The sequence below is a fragment of the Lonchura striata genome, chromosome 3 (genome assembly GCF_046129695.1).
Source record: "Lonchura striata isolate bLonStr1 chromosome 3, bLonStr1.mat, whole genome shotgun sequence".
NCBI lineage: Eukaryota > Metazoa > Chordata > Aves > Passeriformes > Estrildidae > Lonchura > Lonchura striata.
The window spans coordinates 69,155,806-69,174,802 of NC_134605.1; the positions used below are offsets into that span (position 1 = coordinate 69,155,806).

The window sequence follows — 18,997 nt, forward strand, 5'->3', positions numbered from 1 at the left end:
ATGGAGTTAGAAGCTTAAGAGTCCTTGACCACTGCTCAGCAACAACTATAACATCAGTGTGTTATCAACATTATTCTCATCCTAAATCCCAAACACAGCACTATGCCAGATATTAGGAAAAAATTAAATCTCCTCCTGCCCAAACCAGGGCATTTTAGCTATGACTGGATAATGATAAAAACCCCTTTCCATGTATGATAATAAATTGTCAGCAGTTGTAATCTTGTAAAAACTGTTACAATCCAGAGTGTCAAAGCCATTTCTGCATTTACTCTTGACAGCCTAGTTTTGGTTTAAATCAGAGGGGGATGTATGTTGATATATCTAATACTTAATAATTCACGTTTCCACAGAATGGAGACCATATTAAACCATTGAGTTAAATCATCCAGGGATGTTACACAATAGCAAGAAAATTGTACTATGCTATGTAAAAGGCCTTTGACAAGTTTGACTCTAGGTTTCAGGACCAAAAATGCATAACTATTTGATGTTAGGGAATCGCTTGTAGTTTTAAGTAGTGTATAGCCCCCAGTGCACCATACCAACACATTTTCACAGAACTGTGCATGCTGCAGTGTTTACTGAGCTGTATAGCTAAAGACAGGTACAGGCTGCAGTTAAAGAAACAGGGTTGGGAATAGGTCTACACAGTGAAGTCCAGCATGGCACAGGGTGATTTGAACCTGATCCCCTAGATTTGTGTCTCACACCATAGAATAGCAGTGACTGCTTGTACTTCAGAGGAACACATGCAGTCCTCAGTGGCAGGAGCTGTTAAATTACTGTTTTTATTGACCTAAGAATATCCAGTCCCTGAGCTGTACCAAGTGCTCCTTATTCACAAGCGTCTGCCTGGAATGAGTCGCCAGATGAGGACAAAGGAGATGAGGAGACATTTGATATTCTATTTCCTTAAAAGTTAGGGGTCAGGAAACTTTTTTCCTTCAGTATACTGTTTTGGGCTTGACTTTAGAAATCCATCATAAGTAGTTTAGATTTAGTCCTAATGTGGACTAGAATAGCTGAAGGATGTTAATGCATGAAGGGAGGGAATATTTGAATTTACCTTTTTTTAACTGTCTGGGCAAGAATTAAGCAACTTTCAGTACTTCTACTCAGCTAACAGCATGATTAAAATGGGATATACTTGTGAAATGAGTCTCATCTGCTCTTTGCCAGGAGGCAGTAATAGAAGATTTAATGGGTTCCTTTGGGCCCATGCTATTACACAGGAGAAAGAAATTAAGATTCATTTAAAGCTAAGTGGCATGAACAAAAACAGCCCAAGTCAGATTCACTAAACGAGATGCAGATACTTGACAAGATGTTTCTGGTAGAGTCAGAGTGATAAAAAGCTCTGAATTTGTTTGAGCAGTCTATGTGTTTTCTTATTTTGAATTATTACAGCATCTCTGTGAAAGAATAAAATCAAGGTTAGATTGTATCTTTAGGAGCTAACTCCTCATGCACAATTTTTCTGTCATAGAAGAGTTGATATCAACTTGGTTTGCTTTTAATTATTTTAACAGTTTTAATTTTAATTAACTGTTTTCAAATTCTTAATTTCTCAATATTACTAATTTCCTACTTTAATATATTTTTTAAAATACTTTATTATTTTCATATACATATGGGCTTGCCTCTCAGAAGATACCAAACTTGTATGCAGACAAAAAGAAATCCACTGCTTTCCATCAGTAAACTCAACTTCATTTCAATTGTATGGTAAACAAGCCCATATGTATCCAAGAGTAATATTTGGGGGCCTTTTAGGACTGAGAAAACACATTCTTGCTATAAAGCTGAACTAAGGTCAACAGCTTCACTAGCCCTGCAATATAAGATGTCATCATAGGTGAGAAAATAAATCCTGAGAATAGTTTCTTTTCAGCCATTTTTCATTTAAGTATTTACTTTATAGGTAACATTAATAACTGTCTATATACATGCAAATTGTATCAGTAAAATAATATTTCTCTTAATTGATCAAATTTTCATTAATTTAATTGAACCTTTTAAGTGTGAAGTACTGCTAAAAGTGAAAAAATGGCATTGTTGTAGAAATCTGACTATTTTGAAAAGAATATTAATTTTAACATTTATGTGGTTCTTTTTTGAAATGCTGATACATGGTGCAGCTCTGATGCATAGTGTCATGAGGTATTGGAAAATAGTTTTGCATCACTCAGAAATAAATAATATCAGGGCAGAAAGAAAATTAATAAATTCAGAATTTATCAGACTGCTTCTTTCATTGTGAGCTGCCTAATTCTATTTAAAACTCAAATCAGAGAGGATTTTAATCTCAAAGACAGTGTATCAAATTATTGATTTCCATAGCATATTTGTTACAACTGCAATAAGCAACTTAAATAAACCTAATGGCAGAAGTGCTGTGGGTGAGCAGCCTGGCACATTTCAGGAAAGGAATCAAATAGTGTTGTGAATTGTGTTTCAGTAGGCTACTGCCTTTGAATACATGTGTTCATTGTTTTTCTAAACATGCTATAAATTCTGCCCTGTCATTAAAACAATAGTAGTTCAGAAGTTTGGCTGGACTAATGCCAGAAACAGATTTGTTGTTTTGCTCTGGGGAAGAAAAAGGTGGCATTTGGTGGGGAGAAACCTAAAAAGCTTGACAGATAATTGTAGTCTGTATACTCCTGGAAATGGGAGGCTTGGTCTGATTTAAAGTCTGGATACTCAGCCCATTGTGAGACTTAGAAGAAAAGGGTAGTAAACCCCAGTTTATGGGGCAGCTCACTGTCTTTAGCCTCTGAAGAAGATTTTGCTGAGTATAAATGTAATCAAAATTAAGAACACAGAGCACATGAAATCTGGGTCATGATCTCAACAAGTACTATATTAGGTGGAGAGTAACACTATTGTCAATTAATTCATTAGAAATTTTACCCTTGAAGGCAGATAAAGACTTTTAAATTATATAGCAGGTTGCTTTTCCTTGTACATTGCTACTTAAAGAAAGTTGAATTTCATCATGTCTCCCTCTCAAGATTCTGAGCAGGTAGGCTTGGCTTCAATTGCTCTCCATGTTCCTTCTCCAATTTTCTTGGGCCTTGATTAAATCTGTGAGTTATTTAGTAAGTAAATCAGTTTTAAATTAGTGGGTCCAAGGCTTAATCATGGTAAGACCATGATAGTGCATGTTTTGTGTATAAAAAGAGGGATGTGGACAAAATACCATTTGCTAAACTATGTAGTGGTTTTGTTGAGACTTAGCAGCAGATTCAGTGCTTGATGCCCATGGGTAATTCACATCTTAGTAGGGCTTGCCTGTTCTACATGCTGCATTTGAAGCAGCTTCTGAGTCCTCCTAAAATGATTGGTCTAACATTTACATCTTATTTTTGTTTACCTGTAGTAGTTCAGCTACATACATTCTCTATCCAAAGAGTTCTTGAGCTGTTTTGGAATTTTTTAGAACAGTATTTCAGAACATTTCTACTTGTGTAGAGGACAAGCCCAAGAGTTATGTCTGATCTACAGAAATAATCTTTCTCTTTAGAAACTATCAAACCCACAGTCAGAATATTCTGATGGCAGAGAAACCTAATATATGTGCATTCTGGTTATTGTTTAAATGGATAATCATTGAAAAGATAAAATAAATAAGGTAGAAATGAGACTTTGAGATTTCAGTGTCTTTAGGAACTGAATCACACAAATCTTCACCTTAAGAGCATTTTCAACAGCACCACTCCCTGCCAATTAATTACCTTCAGTGGGAAATTTATAACTAAGTTATTTGTTCAAAAGTGTCATTCTCTCCTCTTTGCACCTTTCAAATTGCTGGGTAAGATTTTGGACAGAAAAAGGGAATTGTATAGGGCAGTTGAGTCCCTTGATTTGTATGAAATTTAGTTCTGCAGAGAGTCAGAGCTGTGATATTCAAGGGCTTACAATCTTGAAAGTTACCAGGAGGAAATTCTTCAAAAAGTATTAAGAGAGCAAGTTTTTATTTACTTTATTTACTGTCTTTAGAAGAATAGTGGTTTTTGGCCTAGAGCCTAATAATAAATTGTGTAGTTGAGTGAGTCTAAAAGAATAAAAATAAATCTAGTAACTTTTTTTTCTTCTGATGATGTAAAATGTAGTATTTAATGTATTTGAAAAGTTAAAGGTAGCTACTTTCTGTCAGTGCTCTGGTGAGCTTTATACCTGACTTTTACTGCAAATTGGGGATTGCAGTTTAATGAGATGCTTGCCAAGAGATAAAACATTATTTAGTATATACATTACAGATGTGCTTTTATTTAATTTTTACTTTACCCCAAAAGAAACCCAGTTATTGTACCTCAACAGAGTGATATTTAAATACCGTTTTTCCCCTCCCAGTGTGTTGTTGATTATAAGTAAAAATGGACTAGCATCTATTTTTCAAAACCAAGTGTACAAAAGGCTAACAGTTTAGCTTTCTGACAGACAATTTTCGCTTATGTGGAAAATATTGTTGTGCACAGAGGGTTAGATTGGCTGATATAATACGTCTTTTCATACAATCCAAACAACAGACACAATAAAGACAAACGGGCATTTGTTTAGATTGTTGAATGAATCTTCAAATTAAATTGTGAATATATCAATATTTAAGGAAATTATTTAAGACCCCATTTTTTTGTTAATTGCAGTGAACACAAGCAGTGTAGTAGGTGGACTTTCAGAAAAATATATCCATATCAAATTTAGGATCTTGGGCTGTACAAAAAGTTCTGCTGCTAGTTAGGAATTAAGCAACTGGAAGCATAGATTTACCAGCATTAAGTCAAATGCCTGCAGCTTTTCCAAGTCCTTCAGCTGCTCATCTCTTCTCACACCTGAATTCATACATGCAATTCGTTTGGCCAGTCCCCTCGCAGCGCAGGTCTGTCAGGCAGCCAAAGGCAGGTGGCTCTGGGACCAGCCAGGTTTTCACGTCTTCCCCCCACGCAGGGCTTTTGTCTCTTTGCCAGCTGGCAAGCTGCACAAGCGGCTTTGTAAGCCAAACCCTGCACGGCCCAGGATTACGCTGGGTGTGCCACGTGGGATTTACCTGATCCCTCCGTGTAGGCAAGTCAGATCCATGTCAGGATTCTCCATGTATTGTGCGCCACATCCTTCCGTTTCCTGAGCGATGCTGTCCTGATGTAGCCTGTTGTTTGGGAAAATGGTGTGCTTTTCAGGGAATGCCTGTTACAGGTCATCAGCACAGGAAATGCTGCTTTCTACAGTGTATCTTTTCCATGAAGCCTTCTGCTGTGTATCTTAGGTTTAAAGAGAAAATTATTATGCTTATTGTTGGAGATTGATTGATTGATTATCCTCTGGTGTGTTATACCCTTGTATGTGTGTACAAAATGTAGAGTTTTAAGCAAGAAAAGGGAAATTATTAATTAGTCTGGCTGTGCTTGCTCATTGAAGAGATGGAATGCTAATAAGTAGTTTGTAGAACAGCATCAATAGTATGGTGTCACATACTCTGTGAGTGTTTAAATATTAAACCAAAGTACTGTATTTCTTTCTTAGAATAAATTGATTAAGTTCATTGTCTTCAGAATGTACACAGGTTCAAAGAGAAGTATACTAAGTTTTACTTCTGTTGGAAATGTCTCCAATATTTGACAGACAGAAATCTTGCAGGATTGCCAACCAACTCTGAGCAAGTACATTTGGTGTTATTTGTATAACCAACAACCCAAAGGAAAAGCAGCTGAAGTATAAAAAGATCTAAGACTTAAATTTTTAGATGAGGTAAACCTCAGTTATTCTAACTGAGCTTTTGCCAGCTGATAACAACCTGTACTTCATGACAGGTACAAAATATATAAGGTTAGTTATGACTGCAAAAATACCTACAGAAACTGAGACTCCTAGCTGACATTCAAACATTATAATACTTCTTTCACACACTTAAAAAGGCTTCTGAGCAGCTAATTAAAGCTATTAAAAAGAATAAAAGACACTGTGATGAATTAGAACCTAAGGGTAAAAAGGAGGGAACTTCTCCAGGAATACACAACCTTGCCAAGCATAATAAACTTCAAAAGCCAAGTTGAAAATCAAATAAATCCCATCTTTAGCCTCACAAAGGATGTTGCCAATACGCTTAGGTAAGAAGACAGAACATTCCAGGAACTGTAAGCCTTCTGGAAAAAAATGCTGTTTTCTGCCACTTTGTGATCACACAGTAGAAATCCAGCCTGGTGTATGTACATATGTATGTGTACACTTGTATGTGTTACAGGAACCTGAGTAAAAAAGCAGTTTTCAGCTTAAAGAGGTTTTTCTTTAAACTGTTGCTAAGGGCCCTAGTGATAGCAGGGCAGGGGTAGAGTTGTCCTCTCATCTTGCGTAAAGGGGCATTACTACCAACCTGTTTCTATAAAATAAATATAATTATGTATAGATAAAATGCATGTGCTGAAAGCACTCTTTGCTACTATGCCAGAAAACTGTTTTCAGCATTTTAAAAAAAAGAGCCCAAGCTAATGAAAAGATCTGCTGCTTTGTCTAATGGAAGTCTCATGCTGGTTGCAAAGGTAGCTTTGAGGCACACCTGGACTTCACAGGTGCGGTAACTGAAGACCAGGGAGGGAGAGAAATGTGAGACTAAATACGTATACTGTTTCCAGAATTAAAAGTGCAAAGCTTATCAGTTGTGGTCATTTTTCCATTAATCTTTATCTAAATTTTAATGAAATAGAAGAAAACTCTTTTGAAATTGAGAAATATATGTAGGCTTTACCAGGAGTGGTAAAAATAGTTAAAATCCCTGTTTAATGTGTTATGTTCATGTAGTATTGTTTTCCTTTGAATCTTACATAAAGGTAATTGATTATTCCTAACTACTGTGTTTAGGAGTCAAGGTGGCTCTGAATTAGACAGAGAAGGTTCATGTTGATTAAACAGATTAGAAAGCATTTGACTATTTTCATGTGTTGCAACATAGAATCACCTCCCATTAAAGCCCATTGATCTCAGTAGCGTAAGCTTAAGTGATTTGCTGGTTTGGTGTCTCAGTGGGCTCTCAGTGGAACTGCTGCCTACGTGCAAGGAATGCAAAGTTTGGCTTGCTGATTCCATAAAGGTAAAATCTATACCTCAAGATAGAGAAGTTTTTAGTAGCAAAAGGATTGTGAAATGGAGTTGGTAAATGCTATTAGGTACTTCTGAACTACTGAATGATATATTACAGCTACAGTATGCAATTTGTTGAACTACTTAGGAGAGGCAGAGTTCTGGTATCTATTTAGGTGAGAAAAATTTCCTGTGACACTAAATAGAGGATAATGTGCTAGAACATTACAGCCATGTTTGTCACACAGTCTGACAATATCTTGCCATGGCGATGATGCTAGATGAATCTGTATTTGCTGTAAAATGCCCAAGATGCAAGCAGTAGTGCTTTATATTTTATGTGCCTAACCAACATTAGGCAATTCCAGATTAATCCAAACAAAATTTATCTGGTGGAATTTTTTTAAATGGCAATATCCCCTTTCAGTGTCACTGCAGGACATTACAATGAGAAAAGCTTTCCGGAGTTCCACAATTCAAGACCAACAGCTGTTTGACCGAAAAACTCTGCCAATTCCTTTGCAAGAAACTTACGACATTTGTGAACAGCCTCCTCCACTTAACATTCTCACCCCTTACAGGTTAGTAAAACAGAATTAATAAAAAACAATTTCTAGCTTATTTTATATAATAGAGAGGATATATCCAGGCACCTTGCTCACATGCAGTAGCACTTAAATATTCAAGGAGCCACACTAGAAAACTGTGAAGCTGCTGGAGGAATGAAAGCAGCAGAAGACATTATAGGCATTGAAATGTTACTCCATTTTACTCAAATCTTAACTCAGTGTAACATGATAGGAAAAAGTATTTTTTAGATTCTGTATTTATTAAACTATATAATGTACTTGGATGTGAAGTGAAGAAATTAAACAGGTAAGTGTGTAGAAAGAAGTATCTTCAATGGAAATGAATATTGTTTGCTGTCCCAGAGATTCAGTTTGAATCAGCAGCTGAACATAAGTAGCCACACAAAATTGCTCAGTATTTTAACAGCAAAATTTGAGTTATTGGAGTAGAGTGGGAGTTCTCTGATTTATGACACTTTTTTTTTGTCTGGAGCTTGTGTTGAAGTTATCTTTCTAAAATTAGGACCTTGGATGCCAGGAAAGACTAAAAAGTGTTGGTGCAGGATGTAAATGATCATCTCTTTTGTGTTCCTCAGCAAAATTTTTCAGAGTCTGAGATACTGTATATTCCTTAATATGCCCTTGCTTTGTCTTAATGTTTGGATTAATGTCTTGTCAAATAAATAATACACCCTGTTCGTGTAACTGTTTTTCAGGGATGATGGAAAAGAAGGCTTGAAGTTCTATACCAATCCTTCATATTTCTTTGATCTGTGGAAGGAAAAAATGTTGCAGGACACCGAGGACAAAAGAAAAGAAAAGAGGAAGCAGAAGGTACATATGTTAAATTTATATGGCTTCTCTTTGTTTTTTTCCTAGAAAGGATTTGGTTGCAGATGTGCTACTTTAATAGCAATCCAGACTTGATAGAGTCATCTGTTCAACTAAAGCTATTTGTATTCATTCGGTTCCACTAACTTTAACAATTAAACAATAATAATAATAATAGTAGTAGTAGTAAAGTAATGTAGAATGACCTGAAATTTTCATGCTGTCTTAACCAACTTTTGCCAAAGCTTTCAAGTATTCTAGCAATAATTCAGAAAGGAAGGAGCAATACAGCAAGAATAAAGAATTTCACTTGAGTGTTTATTTGTAAGACAAAATTTTGACAGTCTTACAGGTGAAAAATCTTGAATGACATTCTATTAGATATGTTTAAACTAGAAAGAAATTAGTAGGAATAAAACACATTGCTTATATTTTCTTAAAATTAAACAAGCATTTTAGGAAGTAGTAATGCTACTTTTTTATTTGACCATTATTCTGTATGTTTCATATGTAGTAGTGAGAGTAAATATGAGTGTCAAATTTATAAGTTGATTTCAGACTTAGAATAAAAAGCTACTTAAACAGGTATTTTTCTTTATGTTATTCAGGTTCTTAGCCCCTAGTCTGTTGTTTCTGGCTCTTATAAGTCTTTCTGGTCTACATACATATTTAGCCTGAAAGTAAATTTTTCTTGCATTTGAAATGGGATTGTTTTTCATAATTTTGTGGCTGATGTTTATATGCAACTAATTAAAAAAACACTGTCTCAGTTGTCAGTTTTGTTTGCACAACTCTCCTACAGCAGAAAAATCTAGATCGCCCTCACGAACCAGAGAAAGTGCCAAGGGCACCTCATGACAGACGGAGAGAGTGGCAGAAGTTAGCCCAAGGTCCAGAGCTTGCAGAAGATGATGCTAACCTCTTACATAAGCACATTGAAGTTGCTAATGGCCCAGCTTCACATTTTGAATCAAGGTTCCTTTTTGTTTTTTCTATCCTTTGTGAAGTGTATTAATGCTGCATAGTGAACATTGTCAATGACGAGATGCTACTGCTTCCCTTGAAGTGCACTGGAAATCCGTGGTTTTGCTTAATCAAAACTGAGTTTTAAAATTCTGAGTTTATCCTTAAAGGAGTAGTGACTGTTGTTATTTTTAAGGGTAGGATGTATCCTCATTGTATCCTTGAGTATGAGCTGTCCTCTGCAGCTTGATGAAGTTGTAGTGTCACTGCTGCAAGCTTGCACCCAGGTGTGTCACTGCATTCCAGACCTGACCCACAAAATCCCCATTGTTCCAGCCTCTTGATTTTTCTTAAGCAGACACTGCCAAGACTATATCATGTGTGTGATGTGAACAAATGTCCACTTGGAACTCAAATTAGAATGCTGAGCTTCTCTTTACTCTTGAACAAATCCATTATTTGATTGACATTTCTGGTTATAGCCTATTACAAAATCCAACCTGTTGAATTCTCATTTCACAGCATGTATTTGCTGGTGGCTAAAAGTAGCATTTCACATGGTAAACACCTGCTGTACTTGTGCTTCTGGCCTTGGTGCAAAATCAAGTCTGTTTTACCAGCCAAGAAACATCTAATAGCAAAGAGGGCTGACAAGTAATGTTAGGCAATTTGGGGATAAATTTTTGGTTTGGGGGTTTTGGGTGTTTTGTTTTGTTGTTTTGTTTTGTTTTTTTAATAAAAAGTATTCATTGTGCTCCCAAAAACTGGTTAATTTTTTCCCCTTTCTGTGGTCAAAAGCACACCATAAGAGAGTATATTGTTTAGCTTTGTAAGGCCTTCAAACAGTAGTGATGGTGAGTAATTATGACAACTCTTGGAGAGAGTGTTTGTTGACTGAAAAGTAGAAAAACCTGCTTGTAGAAAACTTAGTTCAATTCAGAATGGAAAATGCTCTCAGTGCATTTCACTCAGTGGGGTACAAGTTAAGTTATGATGATTAGCATTTTTCTAGAAATAGCTTTATAGAATCTCTGTAAACTGCTGTGTCAAGTCATTGGCAGAAACATCTGCTTTCCTGCTGTCCTTTTGTAGTGTTGTATGTTGGGTTCCACTTTAGACATGCTCATTTTATAGCCAGGACCCTAGCCTAAACCTTGATTTTCTCAGTACTCGTAATGCAATTATTAATAATGCTGAAGTGCTTGGGAGCACTGTATTTGCAGAACATGTTGTTCAGATCAGAGCAGCACCATGCTTTGAAATAAATGAGAAAGATTTTCACCCCTGAAGAATTTAATAGGTTTAGATACTACAGTGGTGGCAGTATGTGGAAATATAGAGTGTTGCTCTACTTGTTGGAAAGTGTTCTGCTCTGAATTTAATAGAATTTTTCAAAAATTAAATTCTGTAATTGAATAGTTAATTAAAATTTACGAACTGATCAGATCCTTGAAGTGTGTCTAAAGTTGTCATTAACAAGTTGAATCATCTTTATTTAGTACTACTACTCAATAACAGATATTGATTGAGTCTTATGTCTATTAAAGCAGCGAGTTCTCTGTATATATTGTAATAAAGATCCTCTGACAGAAGTTCAGCTAAATTATTCAGTTGTAAATTTTGCCATTCTAACATGGATGGATTTTCATAAATGCTATAAAAGAAGAATAGTTCTGATTGTACTTCTATGTCTATTTAACTCAAAGTAATGTGTCTAATAAACACTAAGGTTACACACATACTGTAGAAACTATCTGATATACCTGTCAAAATCAAACCCTTGAGCTGCTAGAAGTAATAACAGGAAAAGTGGGATAAATTATTGAAAAGCCACACTGTATAATACGCAACACTAGTGGAGAGAAGACACTTGCATTCAGAAGTCAGACTGAAGTACAGAACAGTGGCTGAGGACACCAATACTCACTCCTACTAAAGGTGAAGCTGGATCACTTCTCCCTGTTTTTTACAGATCTCAAGCATACGTGGACCACATTGACGGCTCGTATTCCCTCTCCGCGTTGCCCTACAGCCAGATGTCCGAGCTCCTGAGCCGAGCCGAGGAGCGCGTGCTGGTCAGGCCCCACGAGCCGCCGCCGCCTCCCCCCATGCACGGAGCCGCCGAAGTGAAGCCTGTGCCCCCCTGCGTTGGGTACGAGCCAGAAAAGCCACGTGCGGCTCTCTTGGGGCTGCTTTAGCTACCTACCTCCCATTATTTCTGTGCTGCCCAGAAATCCCAGGGGCTATGGCAGCCCACAGCCCAGCGTGCCTGCAGGAACAGGGCCACCAGGAGCTGGATGGGAAGGCCAGCATCTAAATCCATAGGGTGCTCTGGTGGAGACAGGCCTCAGCTTGCCATTAATACTGCAACCATGTTGCCTTCTGAGTTAAATGGCAAGACAAAGAATTCTATGGAAAATGCTTCTGTGAAATATGTTGGCATTTCAGGATGTAGCTTTGGAATTTCGGAAATTTGTACAACTGATATCTGTTTCAGCCTATATGAAAGGAAGAATATATCACAGTAAGATGGCTGTCAAAACTATGTATTCATTACATTTGCTAAATTGTTAGTGCTTCTCTCTCCCAAAGTGGGTTTTTTTTTCTATTTCTTTGTACCTTTTCAGAAGTGGATACATACATAAAATATTTTCTAGAGGTGAAAATTTCTTTGTCACTCCCCTATTTTTTTATACGAAAATCTTACTTTGTGGCCAGGTACATACAGCTTGGAATAGAGGATACTTAATTCAGATGGGGTTGTTACATCAGCAAGATGTTAGTCTCTTGAAAATAATGATGTTTACTGCTTAGGAGATCATACACAAAACTGCATAACGCTTTAGATTAATTTACCACAACAGTTTAAAGAAATCCTCTGGTGGTCTTTCAGGAAAATAAGTTTACTGTTCTCTCTTGTTTCTTCAGGTCATCTATTCATTGTCCTATAATGAGTATCTAGCATATAACTGTACCTCTCCGTACGCAGTATTGATGACCTTTGATATTAGTCTCACTCATTTCATTATCACACCTTAAATATGTATTTCAAATTAACCTGTTCTCATTGTTTGCATTGTTTTGGTTTGGTTTTAAAGTTCTGTGAATCAAAATAGTTAATCAACTGCTAGTTCCCTGATTTGAGTAAAATAATTTGGATTTACTTATGGACAACAGGGAAGAATTATACTGACATAGGAAACCTTTGATAAAGATACAGCTACATAAATTTGGCTAATAGCTGAATTTGAGCAGAGGTCTTTTGGAAACCTGATGCTTGCTCCATACTGAAAATTAGACTTCCTTACTTATGAGGTGTGGACAAACACCCTGAAATCATCATAATACATAATGCTCTTTAATGCCCACGTTTCAATGTTCTAAAGTAGTGGAAGTGAATCTATTATTATTTTTTCCACCCTCTAGCTCTAATAACTGTGTTCTGTTATTGGATGTTGCAGCTCTACTCCTGGCTTGGTAGAAAATCGTCCTCAGTCACCAGCAACAGGCAGAACACCGGTGTTTGTGAGCCCCACTCCTCCTCCTCCACCACCACCACCTCTTCCATCTGCTTTGTCAACTTCATCATTAAGAGCTGCAATGACTTCCACCCCTCCACCCCCAGTCCCACCCCCACCACCCCCTCCCACAGCTGCTCTGCAGGCCCCAGCTGTGCCGCCTCCACCAGCTCCTCTCCAGATAGCTCCTGGAGTTCTTCATCCAGCTCCACCTCCAGTTGCTCCTCCCCTAGCACAACCTTCTCCCCCGGTCACTAGAGCCGCCCAAGTGTGCGAAGCTCTACCTGTTCACCCAGTTCCTCCACAAGCTGAAGTACAGGGACTTCCTCCACCACCCCCACCTCCTCCCCTGCCACCTCCTGGCATTCGACCTTCCTCCCCTGTCACAGTTGCAAATCTTTCTCACCCTCCTCCTGTTTTGCACCCTCCTCCCACAACCATTGTCCCTGGCCCTCATGCACCCATAATGCCTCCATCTCCACCATCCCAAGTGATTCCTGCCCCTGAGCCCAAACGCCATCCTTCAACTCTTCCTGTGATCAGTGATGCTAGAAGCGTTCTGCTGGAAGCAATACGGAAAGGTAATGTTGGCTATTAAGCAGCAAAAATAACAATCTCAGAAATCTGCTAAATACATGTGACCTTTTGACCTTTGAGAGATGGAGTATTTCACATGTGTAAGAAGTTAGAGGAATGCATCTTAAGTCTGTTTCTGTTTTCTATCCTCTACAGTGTATGCATTGCCAGGTAGACAGGTTTTTTTCAATTTGTAATTGCATTTATCAGACATTTAGTTTGGATGGCAAAACTGGTTCTCTGTGGAAGTTATATTACAGAAAAAGGTACGTGTATTTGTAGATGATCTGTGGAGATTATCTTTCTATTTCTGTTTACCTGCAAATGTAGCTATTTCTGATCATCTAGATTGTGTAGCAGACAAAAACATTGGTTTTCAAAGACTGTTAGATAAAAGCGAAACTGATCAATTGGCATTGGAATTTTTAACATCTGTCACTGTATTACAAGATATAAGTGACATTCAGAAATCATTGCTGAAGACTTCAAGCTGTTAAGTATCTGATCTGGACATGGATCTCAGTGCAGTAGTGGAGCAGCCTTTGCAATGCAAGGTGCCCATGGCACAGTGCAAGGGAAGGACAGAGCTGCAGGACAGTGTTTTCCTAATGGTCTCATGAGGAGCTGTGTGTGCAAGCTGTATCTTTCAGCTTATGATGCCCATGGCCAGGAAAATCCCTACTTGCATTGTGGAACACACACATTGCTGTGTGCTGCTGTTTGATGGTGAGGTATCTTTCCATAGTTAAGATCTCTCAAATGTTTCAAGTCCTACATTCTTTTCTTCCCCTGCACTGCAGCACAGCACAGAATCTGTATGGTACTATATTATCAGCAGATAGGCTATAGCACTAATTCGAAATATTTTTGCATGTCTATATGCACATGAACATTAAAGTCTAAGGAAATGTTGACAACAGCTGAGGACAGCAGGGGTGTGTGAACATGCATAGAGAACATCAGCAAAAATGAGAAAATAGAGCCTGCTGGTGTAACCTAGGTGATTGCTGAAAACACTTTTGACCAAGTCATGCCCAAAAAAGAAAGACTTGAGTCGCCCCATTTTTGATCTCCAAGTAATACTTTATCCCAAACCAAATCATTACATGATAAAAAACAGAGGTCCTGTCTTGTTAGGATGCTCAAATAGCTGTAAACGTTCATTAAAATTATTAAGAGAGTCTAGAAAATGCAAATAGCAAAATGGCTTAATCACTTACAGTGGTATTAAAAATGTATTTTAATGGAAAATCAGAACCTGGATATTATAATAGAAGGACTCAAGATCTTGTCTGCCATTGCAATTCTGATATTCTTCTCTTTAAAATCTTGACAAAAAAAAAAATCTACCTGAGAAGGACAGCATCCTGTGTATTTATTTTTGCTTGCAAAGCATTTTGTGAATCATGACCTAAATGCATTTGCAGTGGTGAAGGAGGAGAGTGACATGTTTGTGCTCTGATGTTCTCCAGGTATTCAGCTCCGCAAAGTGGAAGAGCAGCGGGAACAGGAAGCTAAGCACGAGCGCATTGAGAATGATGTTGCCACTATCCTCTCCCGTCGCATTGCTGTGGAATACAGTGATTCAGAAGATGATTCAGAATTTGATGAAGTAGACTGGCTAGAGTAAACTTATTATGTTGCTGTACACTGCAAAATCGAATGCTAATGTCCATTGTGGTGCTTGTTCTTTGGAAGTTTGATGGTCATTTCTAGTGTTTTTTGTATTCTTTTCTTAACATAATTAATCCATGTTTTTCTACTTTTCAGTTTACAAAGAGCTCCTAGTGCATCTTCAAAACTAAATGTTTTACAGTGGCTTTTCTTACACATCTCTTGAAAGAACATACTTTGTTCCATTAGACCACTAAGTATTAAGCATGGGCAGCTGTTGGTAGAGTAGCAGTTTCAATTTTTTGGCATATCTTAACTGTGCACTTTGTGAATTTTAAGTTGATGAAGGCAACTGAGATTGACATTCCAAGGGCAGCTGTATGTACTAATGAGCCTTATTCCACTTACTGATAGTGTTTTAAAACATTAAACCTAGCTATCAAAATATCACTGCCTCGATCACACCTGAACACTAAAAGTACATATAGTTAGCAGCACTGAACACACTGAAAAGCAAATGGATCTTTGGGGAGGGTTTATTATTGTTTATTGTTGTTTTTAAATAATTATGGCCTTATTTGAATGTTTAGAGATTCCCCTTCCCTTCTTCCCTCCCAGGTACATATTGTGTGGTACTATTTTTGCCTGCATAATAAAAGTTTAAAGTTTTTTTTTTCCTTGTGAAATCTTTTGACTTAAACATGCTGTGTAACTTATGTAACTGTTAAAATAACAGTTTGATTTAATAAATGGTTCATTTTAAATGTTCCTGGGTGTTGCTCTTTCAATGAAGCCTTGTTTTTCAGGTATTTAATTTGTGGCGTACAAAGTTACTTTTATCATCAGTGTATCTTGAGGAGATGCAGCAGTTAAAATCATGGCTGATGAAAGGTGATTTTTTTAAGTGCTGTCTAGTAATGCAGTGCATGTTTTGCACATCTTTTGTGTTTCTCTTCCCTGGATTAACTCCTTCAACTCCTTCAAAACATCATGGACAAACCAAAAACAATAAATAGATGAGAACAAGGACTGCAGAAGCAAAAATTAAAAAGAGACATAATTCTGGTTTTTGGTTATTTTGTAGTGGTGTGATATGAACAGTAGCCATTTAATGAGCATACAGTCAAAAGCCTGTTGAAAAGAGAAGTGTGACAGGGTACAAGAGCTCTCTTACCCTGTGATCTCGTTCCTGGAAGATGGAATCCTGTAGTAGAGGAAAATAAGTCTTGAAAGTCAGATTGAGATATCAAGGGTGGAACATTACATGTTCTATGTGTTACAAACTAGTTTGCAGGGACATGTGATTGTTAGCCTTCTCTTGGAACTGGGCAAAAACCCTGAGGATAGACTGGGGTAGGAACAGTGTAGAGCAACCCTTCCAGCTGCACTGTCACCATCTCAGCCTCTGCTGTGATTTTGGACATGGCCAGCTTATACTCAAGACTTTCAACAGTAACAGTGACACCTTAATTGGTTTTGCAGAAGAAAAAATATTGTCACACTTTGTCAATTTGCATCTTTGTAACTATTGCTGCAGATCTCTGCCCTGTTCTCTCTATTATAGTTTCTTCACAGTACCACCATCTGGTTTGGTCTGTTGTTCTCCATCAACTTCTGAAGTGTGTGTCCTTCTTAACCCCTCATTGTAATGGTAAAGAAAGGATGTCAGAGGCACTGCTGCATGAATATCTCAGGGTGTTTCCTTGGATCTCAGTAATCCTAACTCAACAAACCTAACTAACTTGTCCAGGAACTAAATGTGAGATTCTATTGACACAGCTGTAAAGATTTGAGATCATAAAGCAAAGTGCGTTGTATGCAACTGCAGCTCCCCTTTAACCAGGAACCCAGGTCTGAACTGCAGGTAGCTGTAAGAAGAGCTTGTCCCTGATTTCATATGTAGTTAGTTCTGCCATTCACAAAATTACATTTCAACTGATGTTTATACTATTCCTTGCTCAAGTCTCTATAAACTCCCGATTTTTCTGGTGGATATTACAGAAAGCAGCCTACATTGTCACTTAAATGGAGAAGCAGCATTTCTGTGCCCAGGCTGTAACTGTTTGAATTAGAGCATCTCACCATCATGCCTGCATTGGTGGGTGTGTTCTGAGTGTGTCCAGGAACTGTGAACTAGATGTAACTTACATAAAGTAAAGAAAAAGGGAAGAAATTAAAGCAAAAAACAGCCCTTGTGTAACTGCAGCTATCACATAGCAGACTTGAAGGTATTAAAAAAAATTAAATCCTTATTGACAAATGGTTGTTATTGAACTGTTTTGCTGTCCTGCTGATTAATAATATCCCTTCCAAGCCAGTACCCAGGGCAGACAAAGCACTCATTTAATATGACACAGTCGTACAAAGTAATGAACCTTGTCTGTGAAAAGTCAAGAGTTAAATTCAGTTAACATTTCAAAGGCAGGATTCTTGGCCTTCTGCCACTGCTACAGCTTTCTGCCATAGCAACTGGTCTCCAGATAGCAATAGCATGATTCACTAGTAGCAAGAGGTGATTGTTGAATTTGAATATTTGTGTTTGTAGATCAACTCCCGAGCTGTGCATTTGCAATCTTGGTGATTTGTGTCCCTCTTACTGAGGTCTCCAACCGCCTTTCTCATTTGGTGGAACGCTGTGCAGAGGGCTGCTGGGCTCTTCATGCCTGTGATTAGATGTGTAATAGATTATTGATTGCTTTGTCTTGTAAGGCACTAAATCAAGACTTCTGTATTGAACTGTTTACAGAGTGTTGTTTACCTCTGTACATTTGCAGCAGCTGGTTAAAAATGGCTTGAATACTGACACAAAAATAATGTGTCAGTAAAGTTCCATATAAGTGAGTTCCATATAAGTGAAGAGAAACCTTTGTTTTCACCCTTTTCTCAAACTGTAATCTGGGACAGTTAAAAATTATTTACCTCTCCTACTTAAAATTGGGGGGGGGGGGGAAGAAGAATATAAAATTCATAGAAGAAACAAAATTTGCTTGGTGGCAGATGACTAGGGAGGTGCAGAATTGGCCACCTGGGGGTTTTATCAAAAGATAAAACAGTAAGGATGCAGCCATCATGGACAAACCAAAAACAAAACAGTAAATGGAAGAGAACAAGGACTGAAGAAGCAAAAATTAAAAAGAGACATAATTCTGGTTTTTGGTTATTTTGTAGTGGTGGTATATGAACAGTAGCCATTAAATATTAGATATTATGAAGAGATTATGTTATCACTCAGTAAATTGGGATTTTAAAATCAGGAGGCATATTAAAAGACCTTTAGTTAATAAAATTATTATTTTGTGCATGTACACAGGAGTGTACTCCTCAACATTTAGATGGACACTGGCACACCATTGCCTATCTGACGGATGCACAGACTAACCTTCCTCAAAAGGTCCCCTGGGACCCGAGTGTGCCAACAGTCCCCAAGGCCTTGCAAAAGACTTCAGGATGATAGCACCATCTTGGCTTGGATGCAGCTGCCCCCCTTGATTTACCCGGGGCTGTGAGCCTTTGCTTGGAGGATGCAGATGGGAACAGACCCTGCCGCGGGCTGCAGTATCCGAGTGTCCCCAGCCCATGGATCCCCACGGAGAGGGGGCTCGGGACACGGTGCAGAAGCCCCTGCTTGTCAGGCGGGTGCAGCTCAGAGCAGCACCCAGGGCAGCGCGGGGCCACGGCGGCAGCCAGCGCTGCCACACACCACGGCGCTTCCAAAGGAGACACGGCCCGGCGCAGGCTCTGCCGCCCGGGCTGCATCGGCAAAAGATCTGACAGAAACTCGACTCGAGCTCCATCAAGTGTCCGCTTTGTCTCCTCAGCTACAGGCCAGGATGAGTTTTACTCTCCTCG

At 38.2% G+C, this 18,997-nt stretch overlaps 1 protein-coding gene across 5 annotated transcripts in view; it reads left to right on the forward strand.

Moving 5' to 3' along the window:
* WASF1 (WASP family member 1) overlaps positions 1-15,916 on the forward strand; it is an 87,149-nt gene extending 71,233 nt beyond the window's left edge. For 4 of the 5 annotated variants that reach the window (XM_021553799.3, XM_021553800.3, XM_021553801.3 and 1 more), the window contains exons 4-9: positions 7,505-7,658; positions 8,363-8,480; positions 9,280-9,452; positions 11,413-11,592; positions 12,902-13,539; positions 15,007-15,916. In XM_021553799.3, coding sequence (XP_021409474.1) covers positions 7,505-7,658; positions 8,363-8,480; positions 9,280-9,452; positions 11,413-11,592; positions 12,902-13,539; positions 15,007-15,164 — 1,421 coding nt within the window. In that variant the 3' untranslated portion in view covers positions 15,165-15,916. The remainder of the gene's footprint in view (positions 1-7,504; positions 7,659-8,362; positions 8,481-9,279; positions 9,453-11,412; positions 11,593-12,901; positions 13,540-15,006) is intronic. The other variant, XM_077782272.1, reaches the window with a different exon arrangement.
* Positions 15,917-18,997: the final 3,081 nt, after the last annotated feature.